Source organism: Labrus bergylta, chromosome 14 (assembly GCF_963930695.1).
Source record: "Labrus bergylta chromosome 14, fLabBer1.1, whole genome shotgun sequence".
NCBI lineage: Eukaryota > Metazoa > Chordata > Actinopteri > Labriformes > Labridae > Labrus > Labrus bergylta.
This window is the reverse complement of record NC_089208.1, coordinates 18,585,053-18,597,691: the sequence shown is the minus strand read 5'-3', so window position 1 is coordinate 18,597,691 and position 12,639 is coordinate 18,585,053. Positions and strand designations below refer to the sequence as shown.

Genomic DNA, 12,639 nt, shown 5'->3' with positions numbered 1-12,639 from the left:
ATTTCGGAGCCAAATTTCTGAGCACACATTTATTTTCCGTCAGGTGTGATTACACCTCCTGTCAGCCCAACACGCTCTAAGGTCATGTACAGTTCGTGTGTGCCTGATTTCTTCTTGCCCTTCCTTCATTAAACAGAAAACCAGGGGCCTAATATAGCTTGGTGTTTTTCTGAAGAATCAACCGACTGCCGACTGCTTCACTTTCTGGAAGCTATCATGTTGTCCATCTTTTTAAAGCCTATGGTCTGAACAGAAAATGTGACTATGGCTATTTGATATTTGACCTATGCATGCATCAACACTTCACTCTGTCTATACCTTTGTTTAATTTGTTGCTGTTATGGCTTCTCCCCCTTCTCTCTTTAATACAGAAAACTAATACTGGCATAACTAGTTTATGATCCCCCTGTTAGCATTACAGAAATGTTGTGAGTCTATTGTTGTTTATTCACAGAAATGTGACTGCAGGGAGTTGCATTTAGTTTTTGTTTTTTTTCTTGCTGTTATTTTACTCCTGACAGTTTTACTCGCTTCGGCCTGTTTGCTAAATCAGTGAAGCGAGTTATTGGTCAGATTTTCAAAGGCCAGAGGACAACTGTTTATCGTTTTGCCAGGCTGTTAATTCAGCTCAAGCTCTCTCTTAAACCAGATCAAATACCAATGAATGTCATGTACAGTAAACAACATACAGTAAACAGTTTGCCCAGTTGCTCGAAGAAGCTGTCATCTTTTGGTAAGCTTTTGTTTGAATGTTGGAATGAAATCAGCTCAGGACAATTCACATTCAAAATGCACTTTGTGGGCACTTTGCCTCAGGCAAACTGAGCCCTCCACACACACACACACACACACACACACACACACACACACACACACACACACACACACACACACACACACACACACACACACACACACACACACACACTTTTAGGATGCACAACGCTGGCCCTCGTCAGTTTTCCCCCTCTATTCTTTCACATTTAAAATGTGGCTATGGGCACATGCTTCCAGACCTGCCAGGATGTGAGTTGAAAGCAGGTACATCTCAGTCTGTCTCACAGAGTATTTGCAAGAGTTTTTTCTCGTAAGGGGATCTAAGACGAATAGAAGCTGGTGCAAAAATGATTTTATACTTAAAGTTTTGTCATTTCAAACTCTCAAACCTACAGTGAATAAAATAGGTTACATTTATTTTAACAGCACATTCACAATATTTGAGACTTAATAAAGAGTCACTGGAAACTTCACTGGAAATGTTAAGCTATGTATCCCTTTGATGCTGGTATTTTAAATACTGTTGCTTTTTGTTTCACAATTAAGGGTACAGCCAATGGTCATCTCCATCAGAGATGTAAATATTTCCTCAAATAACATTTGAATTGCATGGAGCCCCTGAAGGCTAAAGTAAAAATGAAAAGCTGTTTACATACCCGCGGTTTGCAAATCTGTACCCACAGTTACATAAACCGTCTGCATGGATTTGCAATGCGGACAGTTTATAAATGTGCATAGTTTAAGAGGTGTTAACTGTTAAATAGCATAGATTTTTATATCATGGGTACGGATCTTTTTATTTTTTCTTACTTGAGCCTTTGAAGGCGCCGTAGAATTGAGCTCTGAATTGTCCCCAGCAGAGGATGAGGTGAGAAGAGGATGAGGAGAGGGAAAGGAGCCCAGACACCTCAGCACAAACTTGAAGGTGTGCTCATTTGACATTAGCCAACAAACAGGAAGAGAGTAAAAAATAGAAGCTTACTCTGAGGCAGACAACGTTGAGTTTGAACTGCTTTCAGGCCTGGTTAGGTCTGAAAAACAAGCACTGACTGTCTTTCTTTTAAGAAGACTAACTTGAAAACAGTCTCTAGGCAGTTTTGTTTATCCATGCGGACAACTCAAGGTGAGAGCTGCAGCATGAGCAGCTACCTTGGGCTTTGTGCTGGTTTAAATTGTTATATCAACGAGCCTCCAGCCAGCTGTTCATGGGATTTAATAAACAAGCCCAAATTTATACCAGCTAACAATGTTTTCAAAGATGCTAAATATATTAGGAAAGCAGGGAGATAAAAAAAACAACAACAACACTACCCCCTGATTTCCCCTGAAGAATAGCCCACCTTTAAATATTCTGCAACACTAAATCTGTGAGAGGTTTACTGATCACGGTTTGGTGTGATATTTAGTGGCATTTTGTTTGTAGGAGCGAAGGGGCTCAGACCTGATTAATACATCCTAAAACGTGACAAGAATATAGAGTTATATTTCACAATGATGTTTAACATAGAAACAGAAACTCATAAAGACAGCTGTAATTATACATATTTTATTCATTGTTATATTACTTAGCTATATCTGTACACTTTGCGTTCACACAATCCAGAGATTCTTTGGCTTAATATATTTTCTACTGAGTGCAGCAGGCAGACATTAAGACGTATTATTCAGAGGAGATTGACCTTTGAAGTGCACAGTGAACTGTAAAGCAAAGCAGATGATTAAATCAGAAAGCTGTCGTCACTCATCATTACAACAGTAAACACTGAAAACACAAGCTGCACTGCACAGAGGGACACTATGACTATTGACATTATTGATTATGAAACAGTCTTTGGGCACAAAAAAAATCTATATTATTATGTTAAACGGTTGGCTTTTTATCACGGCATAACCGCTAGAAAAAAAAAACATCTGGTTGACCAAACAGCAGCCTTTGATGGGCTTTTCTTTCTGTGGGCGTTGTGTGTTTGATCAGAGAATTTGGCATTTTGGACCAACAAAATTTGGGTGCTCAAACTGTCTGCCGGCTGCCAAGTCATTCCAGGGCTGCAAACATGCTCAGATTGTGAGTTGTGAGTCAGTTGAACAGAAACCAAAAGGACATGCAGCCCCCCAGGACAGAATAAGTGACTTTGTTTGATTTTTATTTTTGTCTCTTTACTCATAAATATATCCTGTCTGCTGATTTAACATTGACCTCTATGAGAAGATTCTATCGATGAGCCTGGCCAAGTCCATTGAATAGTACTTAAACTTTAACTAAACAAAAATTCCTATGAGGAATTTTAACTGTTTATTAACAGACTAAAATTATGGTGTTGTCGTCTCTTTATGACCTACAAAACAAAATAGACCGTAAGCATGAAGAGATACTTTTTCTTTATCTTTATTTTAAATATTTAAAACTGCTGCCACTGGGTAGATGTCATATGAGGTGATTACGAAATAGCTATGACAGCCGGTTTTACATTTTCCACAGCAAAGATACTCAGTGATTGATGCATCTGACTGTTAAAAGACGATAGGGTTTTACTATAATACTAAACATATGTACAGGACAAGGTCAATAGAGCGGGTTAAGAGGGGGGCGCCAAAATCCGCACAAACCCGTCGTTCCTCACAACAGCTTTTAACGACATTTAGAGCTTCAATTGTAATTGTTCCATTGGCCCAGGCTTCAACACCTACTAACAAGCAAAAGTACCATAGGTGTGGAAAAAGTCAAATAAAACTTTCAGTAGTTCAAAGTGAGAGTTCAAAAATCAGTTTTACTTTGACCGTTAAGCCTCGAGCGTAGCTCCAGTTTTACAGTCGAGACTTTGCAAGAGTCAAAATCAATGATGTTTGATGAAGAATTCAATGGAGATTAATTTTAAATCAGCAGCAAGTGTCCCCTTAAAACCATTGCTCAATAACACACAGCCTCTTTTTGGAACTTACACTGATTATGTTTTCATTACCAAACTGCTTTAAATGACTTCAGGCTGTACCAAAAAAAACGATTTGAATGAAAGTAATAACTTTCGATCTCTTAAGAATGTCTTCAGAGCACAGCATTCAGCGATAAAAAGAGACGGCTTATACGACACAACATCTGACTGATTTCAGGGGCAGCAGGGTCTCGATTGACTAGATGTGAAACCTTTTCTTTAAATAAAGTTCTTCATTTCTTTGGATTGATCATATGATATCAGTGGTCCACTGGGGGTTTCAGTTCAAACATCACACATCTAAAGCTTCTTCAAAATAAAACAGGCTCCTCCCATCACAGATAAACAATTACCTGAATCCTTTGTAAGTTAAATATGAAGTAACTTCCCAGACACATTTCGAATCGATATTATACTCTAACATTTGGCTTTTAAGCCTCTATATACATTAACAGCCTCTCTCTATATTCAGGATTAGATTAGGCAGTAGCTTTGCCGTCTCTGCCTGAAACAAACATTCTGTTTCTCTGTCGTGTTTATCGAGTCTCTTTCACTCCTTCCCTCCTCTTATTCCCAATATCTCTCCTCCCAGATTGCCCTTAATTTCTCACGTCCTCACTATTTCACCTCACTCCTTCTTTCATTCACTTTCTCCTCCCTCTGTTGCATCAAATCCCTCGCCTCTTCCACCTCTTCACCCGCTGCTGCCTGAAGGCTTCTGTTACGTAACGCACTTGAAATAATCACAGGGCCTGCCGTATCGCCACACATCCACGATACAGGATGAGTGGGGGAGATACGGCGGGCGTTGCGGGATTTGATAAAAAAAAAAAATGAAATTACTGATCACGAGCTTTGCAGATTAAATGGGTCAATCTATCAAGTTCATGGTTATTGAGATTAAGAAAATTGCTCTGTCAGTTGCCGTGTGAGTCGGGTGATGAAAAAGTTTTCCTCCCACATCTCAGCTTTAGAGTTCTGATAACAATTGGGTGATTGTGATGACACATACGAAGTTCTCACATTGTCGCCTTTTTAAGACAGCATCACTCTTTTCAAAGATTTGAGTAATTTTCCACTCTTTCTGAAGTCTCGGGCACCTGTCTCTCTTTTATCCTGTGTCCTTGTCATTTTTCCTTCTTGGAGTTGCTTCCCTTTCTTCCTTTTACATTTCCCTCTCTCTCCTCTCCTCTCCTCTCCTCTACATACAGCTGGTATGAGCTCTTCCTGTTTCCTTTATCCAGCTGTCTGTGTTCAAGGGGAATTACAGGAGTCATGCTTCACATGAAAGATACAGGGCAGAGACAGTGCACAGCAGGCAAACAGTAGACTTCCTACTTAAAACTCGGTAGCAGTCATGTCCAACCCCAACTTCTGCATACTCACTGAGTAAGACAAAGAAAAAAAATGAGATGATGAAAGACTTATATGGCCAAGCCTCAACACATACACAAAATACACCCAAAGCCTCACAGACACTCTCCACCCATGCATTATAGATCAGTGGCAACTCTGCTCCCCTATGGATTCTCTATGATGAAACCAAACTGAGTGGCCAATATTTGTCACAATGAGCTGTATAATGGGATGTCAAATGTCATTTTAATGTCTGATTCTTAATGATTCAGCATCAAGCAAACAGATTTCAAATCATACCAGCAATTGAGCCCCTGCGTCTAATCCCTTCCCCCCTTTTTTCTCCTTCGGCTACAGCTTAATACTCCTCTATTTTCATCCTGCTTCCTCTGTGATCTCCCCTCGCCTCTTTGCATCCTCCATCTTCTCTGTGCTGCACAAAAAAAAAAAAAAAAGGTGTCAGTGGGGTTGTTGGGTGGATGAGCCTGCCTTCATCTGTCTGGTTTGGTTTGTGCATCCGAAAGCTGAGAAAGCCTCCCGGGTTGAAAGAAAATTAAATCAATCTTACAACCTGTATAGCTGGCTGATCTCCTGTTTTGATTTTAATTAATTAAAATCAAGAAGAAAAAGGAAAACACTTGGCCCCAGGAGCATAGATTAAAGTCGAGTCCAGCGGGAAAGGAGGGATCTGAGGATAGCTACTGGGTCATGGTGAAAGCAAAGTGCGTAATAATGATTTTAAACGGAGGATATATAATATATAAAATATATATGATGGACCAAGTTTGTGAATAATTTATCATTCTTTAGAACTAACCAGGGTTACAACGAGACTTTGTCAAAACGATGACTCAACCTGCCTTTATTGATTGTGATTTTTCTTCAGCAATGTTGGCGTCACTTTTTTTTTTTTAAGTTGAACTCTCGTATCAAGTTTGAACGTAGCAAGCAATGACTCAAGGGGAAGAGAATCTGAAGATCAGCTTAAAAATAGCAACATAGGAAAGAGAAATCACTTTTAACAACAACATTAGACAGCTCATGGAGACTCATTTCAAAAGTAAAGCGATTCCTTTATTTCTACAACATTCAGCAAAGCATGATCAGTTGGTTGAACTAAATGTGTGATATATTTGAAATTCACAAAGTGGCATGATTTATGTTGGCTAAGTTCAGCTCTAGCTGACATTTATCTAACAAATCACTTATGTATGTTTTACAAAATTACTGTAGGGAGCTGTCTGTTTGAATTGTCTAAAAACCATTGTACGTCACAGGCGTTAATAGCCCATTGCTCACATCAATGGCTAATGTAATCTCCTAACAGTGATCAGTACAGACAGGGCAGCAGCTGGACGCTGTTTGTGTTCACAGAGGTTTTTTGCAGCAGTGCCAGCAGCCGTATGTCTATCAAAAAGTCTCTGAGCAAGACACAGAAATCCTCCATTCTTCCTCACTCTGAGACACTGTGGATTAATGTGTCAGAGCGAGGCCTAAAATCTACAGAGGTGAAATGCAGACTTACCAACTGTCCAATAAACTAAAAAGCTGAAGTTGTTCTTTCGGAAGTTTTCTCTCTGTCCTACTTTTCTGATATCTTTTAGGAGTCAAACTATAATGAGGAGAGACTGGATTTTTTTTAAAGAGCTTGTACTAACAAGTATTACCATACCAGATCAGACACATTTGCATGCTTGCTCTCTTCATCCTTGCTTTGTAAATATTCATTTTCCCCACTTTTTCACCTTTTATCAATGTGAAAACAGATATTTTAACTGTAGCTAAGACCAAGCATTGGCACTCCCGTTAGCTGCTGAAGAGGTCATAGAGGATCATTGGGAGATGAAAAGGTCAGAGGAGAGGCTGGGTGAAAATGTTTCAGCACAGAGACTGAGCCACACGGAGAGACTGTAGGCCGTTTTCAATATGGAGCACGCAAGCTTCTGTATCGATTCCTGTGGAGTTTCAACCAGCAGAGCCTAAACTCTACAGCAAGACTGAGCACAGCACATCTGGGCTTTGGTGATTACACCTCAACACAACTGTTTTGTCACACAAAACCTTAAATCAAAGCTTCTATCCGAGGTTTTCTTCAAAAAGAAGCTTTGAACTGGATTGACATTAAAGTGCAGTTTTAAGACACTGCCTAGGCCAATGGGTCTCAACAGATCAAACAATTAAATAAATAAAAGCCTTTTCTTTTGCAGTCGACCAAATATTTGAAATCTTACACGTTACCTTCCTTACACAAAATGACCAAAACTTCTGGCAGTTGAAGATAACAAAAGATTTGTTGATCAGGCACAGATCTCCTTCTACTGGGTTTCATGCAAACGATATTGGGATACGTATTTTCTCGCAGCAAACAAAAGTCAGCTTTTAAAGCATCTTCAATAAAATAGGCAGACCAAGAACACGTCTGTTCGTCTGGCCCGTGCTCCATGCAAACTTTTTATTGCAACGGCTGTGACTGTTGACATTTCACAAGCTCAGACGAGAACACAGATTAAGAGAAGCCTTAGGTTTGAGTGTTTTCAGCACCATGGAGAGCGACATAAATGAGGCAACTGATTTTCAGAGTTTCAGCACAACATAGAGAGGCAGACGGCTGTAAAAAGTGCACCGTGTAGAGCCCCATTCTTCACTGAGGAATATTTTTGAACATTTATTTCTTTCAGTGGCAGAGAGCTTTCGAGATGAAGAAGTGGAGAGGGAATGAGAGAGAGAGAGCGAGAGAGGAGGGGGTATGATGTCAATAACGTCTCTGTGAAGACACTCTGTGTAATGTGTGATCCTGTATAACTCTCTTTGATGGTTTGCACCACCTAAGCTGCTTCAAAGAAAAGTCTCCAGGGACAAAGACCTCTGCCCCACATGACTACACACCTGCACCTTCCATTCACACACACTCACATTCATAAAGTGTTAAATCACAATAATATATGCAGTCATACTGTACGGAATTCTCATGAGTACGCTTTGTGTGTTTTTTCAATGCAGGCCAACTGAATATTAGATTGCTTTTGAAAGAGACAAGGCTTTTCCTTTTAGATGAAAAATTAAAGAGGACAAATGACTCTAATGGCTCATAAATGAATGCATGTGTGTTGTTGTGTGTCCGTACCAGAGCCTACTGGTCTAAATTTGATTAGTAAGAGAGAAAAACCTTGAAATAAAACATTATGGTCTTTCAAAAGACAAAATATGAAAACAAGCAAGAGGGCAGAAAGGTAATGTGCAATCCCTCTGCAATTCTTGCACAGCGTGGTTACATGACCTACAGGCGTCAGAGTTTTGGTCACTGTGAATAACAAGATATATTGATGCCATCTGAGTGTCAGAATTATAATGAGTCTGTACTATAATATTTACTACAGTATGAGTGAGCATGCATCACTTATGTGGGTAGGTGCGAATAAAGCCGTGTTAGTCATCACTCAGCAGCCTACAATCGGATGAAATCATGTTTTTCCAGCACTCAGCGGTCAGTTTACTTTGCTCCCCCTCGTCACAGCAGAGACTTATACAAAGCTGTAACTCGTGGGTGACGGACAACCCCTGACCCCGCTGTGACTCTTTATATACCATTGTTACGTCAGGTGTTTTCCTGTCTAAACTGTTGAGTGGGCTGTTAAGATGTGTGGTAGCTGCTCCCCGGGTTCATGACTGTGGGTTCAGCGTGGTTTCTGAACTGCTGAGTGGGCTGTTTTGAGTTGAGAAAGAGATCAGCTTTAAGGTGCCGTGCGATTGCCAAAAACACAAATATATCAAATATATAACTGTTTCTGTTGAGGTAGGCAGTAGGAAACCTAGAAATAGACAAAGGGAGGATAGCCCACAGTTTTCAAGGCCACCTGGAATAGAAATTAAGCAGGCAGTGATACATTTGGCGGTGTGATTATACAGTATGTATTGTTGTACAGTGGTTTTACATTTATAGGTGAGTCTCTTTGGACAGGTAGTTAAACTGAAGTTATGTCGGATTATCCAGTTTCAGCCATTTGTGGATGGGATTGGCAAACGTACAATATGCCCCATGTGAAATAATGCTAACTTTACTTTAAACTCTGTTCACAGATTGATATGGTTTGCAAAATATTCATTCTGATATCTTCTATATGAAGATTTAAATACTTTTCTTTGTGATATGTGAAGTTCTATGTGATAAAAAACTATTTCAGTTGTTGGTACACACTCACCAAAGTACTTTTAATCTGTTCCAAAGTTTTCGAATCTCCCATTTTTTAAATTTTGTTTTTAAAGATTTATATTGGGGCGTTTTGTATCTGTGTAGGATAGACAGCTGGTTAACATGCACGCTGGTTTCAACAGCACAAATTATTTCCAATGAGCTATAATCTCTGTCTCATTAGCTCAATAAATGGGAAGACTTCTGTTTGATAACATAACGGCCTCTAAATGCTGCTATCTAATGTCCATCATAATGAAGACAGTGTGTTATAATAAAGACTTCAATGTCGTTTATAGGTAAGTCTATATACGTGCATGTGAAATTGCAGTTGATAAATTGTTCACTTGTTAAAAAATGCTATTTATTACCTCTGAACTTTTTGAGTTCCACTTCTTCACAGCTTGAAAAAAGTGTCTAACCTTGGTTCAAGGCAAATGTATCTGATGATGCAGAATGTAGGAGTCTTTCTCTTTCTGAGACAGTGTTATGCGCTTAAATGTCTCAGTGATTATTCAGTCACATTTTGTACAGTTACCACTGAAATCAAAATCCCTTATACATATATAAAAATAAAAATGTGGAGGCAACCAAAGAGAGTCTCACAATGGCCTTAAATGAAAAGGAAGTAGGTCTTTTTGTTAATCCTCTGGGTATTCGGTTTATTAGGAAAGGAGAATCGTTTGCATCCTACTAACTTAAAAATGTTGTCGCTCATAATTCCTCCTCTAATTGTCGCTTGATAAAGGAAAAAACAGCCCGTCAGCACAGTGTGACAGTTTTTTCTCCCCCTTCAGATATTCCTCCTGACAGGTAAGACAGTAAGTATTAAAATCTGCCATCAGGATGAGAGCAATATGCATTTACAGAAAGTTGCTTATGTTGAAGAGGAAGAACGAGATGGCACACCAACAGCATTAAAAACAGAAACTATTTGTAGTTCAGTAGTTCTGAAAAGGGGGTTCATTCTCGTCGGAGGTGAATGACATCAGGAGAACATTTTTTACCTGCAGAGGAGCTCTTTCATGCTATTTGATTTGGCATTCTGATTCACTGTGGGTGCATGAAGCCTCGTTGATTATTTCACACATGCACATCAGGATAGATTCATCAACACCGCTATCAGCTCTAAAAAAAATTTAAAAAAAACTCCTATTAAACAGCTCTTGTGCAGTGAGTCAGACTACCTTTTATCTTCACCAATATCGAGTAAAAGAGAGAGAGAAACAAAGGCTGCTACATAGTTCAGAACAATGTATCATCTAAGCTGTGATTGAAGTGTTATGTTAAGTTGTGAAGCTATAGAACCAGCAGTGATACCCAGTGTACTATCCCTGAAATGTTAAATTACAGGTTAAATCTCTGCACCAGTCGGCACTGTGTTCATCAGCTGCTATGTTTCCTGTTCAGATGCTGCTCAGAAGATATATACAGCTGCTTTTCTTCTGATAATATTGTCAAGTTGAAGATGCAGCCTGTCTGACACCTTAATGCAGGAGGAGGCATGTTGTCCAAACTATAGGTTATATTTTGTGTGTTTAATTTCAACTTTAACATTTTTTTATTTTTTTTTAAAAGCACTCAATTGCACTGGAATATTTTGGGGATCATTAACGACAGGGATTTTGAGGCAAAGTGAAATCATAGATCTATGGGTCTACTTATGAGATGCATCCTTCGGCTAGAGGTGCAGGGTAAGATCATTCTACCCAACATTCATGCATAAGCCAGCATTATTGTGCATATAAACACCATAGATATAAAGGGTTGTCGGCATTATTTGTGCTCTCTAATATCAATGGCCTGGTAGTCTTTTATCTGCAATATATAAGTTTACAGACCTTTGCACCTCTGCACTAAAATCAGCTCCATGATTTGAAGGGGGCGAAGGCTCTTACCAGAGTTCCTCAGTTTACGGTTCCTGAACACCGAGATGATCACCAGCAGGTTCCCCAGCACGTCCACCACCGTGGTGAAGATCAGCACACTGGCCAGGATTCCTATGACCCAGGCGGGGCGGCTGCTCCCGTCTGTGGCCAGTGTGTGCTCGAGCTGCCCCAGCCGTGGCTCTGTCCGGTTCTGTATGAGAGTGAATGTGTCCGGCATCACTGGCCACACAGCCCCGACGCTGCTATCAAGTCCCGGCTGTGCTTTAGGTCCCGCCGGTACCGGTGTGTCCTGAACAGAACATGGAGCGCACCTGGAGTTCCACGAGAGCGCACGTCAAAGTCCTCGTCTTAAAGTCGATATGAGTGACTTGATATGATGTTGCGATCACACGTGACCTATACAAAGTTACATTGACTCTCTTTGTTTACCTTCGTGCTAAAGCCATCCATCCATGTGCCAACAAAAGCTTCGAGTACCTTTGATAGGTAGAGATATGGCTAGACAATTTAAATTATGTATCGTTTGGACTAAAAATTTATGAAAGAAGGACGGACCATTCATATTTTAACAACCCACCCTCCTCTAGTGCCCCTGGCTTCTTGGTTGGCATCTCTAAATCCCATCCGTCTGCACGCGCCCACGTTGAAAAAAGGTTCTTCCTCCTCTAAAATGTCAAACCATCGCACCGCCTCGGGAGTCCTTCAGTTTTCATTTTCTATTCTCTGAGCAAACGGAGTGAACAAATCGTCTTCCCCAACCATTCCTGGTCCCCTTTGCCATGCGCTGAACTACGACGCAACCAGCGCTGCGCCTTACGAGTCTGCACTGGTAAATATCAGAGAGATGCCCTCAGTCAGGCACACAGCAGGACGCGAACAAGTCAGCACATACACAAACATCTTTTTTTTTAATTATCTTAACCTGAGACTTTGCTTGATGCGTTCCTCTCATTTCTCTCATCTCTAACTGTCTTTGCAATTTCTTCTCTGCCCATCTCCTGCTCCCACGCCTGGTTGTGCGTGCAAATAGAGATTTGCCTCATTTTCCCGTGGCCATTCACAGCTTGACTTCCCAGAATCTGTCTTTGATCTCCCCACAATGCTCGGAGTTGCTCTAAGTGCGCACTCAGCGGTGGGTCGACCCGGGAAGTCCAATCAGCGCGCTGTGACCGATGTGAAGCATTTGACACAGATGAGGAGGGAACCTCTGCTGGGGGTCTTTGTCTGATACTTTTTTTTTAATCAATGCTGGGGTACTATAAAGTCGACTTCAATCTTAAAACGTTCCAGATGAAAGTCATCATTAAAAAAAAACTGGAGTTATTAGAATTGTTAACAACAGCCTATCTGCCCTTACTGGCTTTGTAAAGACTCTTATCTCTATTATTTATTGCTTGATGTCTGTCTTTATTCATCGTTCTTTCTGCCTCTCCCTCTGTCCCACTTTCTCAGCCCATGTGGTTAAGGCAGATGGCTGTCGACCAATGAGTTTGGTTCT

General features: G+C 40.4%; 1 protein-coding gene across 1 annotated transcript in view; it reads right to left on the bottom strand.

Annotated features, from left to right (window-relative positions):
• Positions 1-12,237, bottom strand: part of mtnr1bb (melatonin receptor 1Bb) — a 36,564-nt gene extending 24,327 nt beyond the window's left edge. Inside the window, exon 1 of the mRNA XM_020639883.3 lies at positions 11,151-12,237. Coding sequence (XP_020495539.1) covers positions 11,151-11,358 — 208 coding nt within the window. The 5' untranslated portion in view covers positions 11,359-12,237. The remainder of the gene's footprint in view (positions 1-11,150) is intronic.
• Between the last annotated feature and the right edge of the window lie 402 nt (positions 12,238-12,639).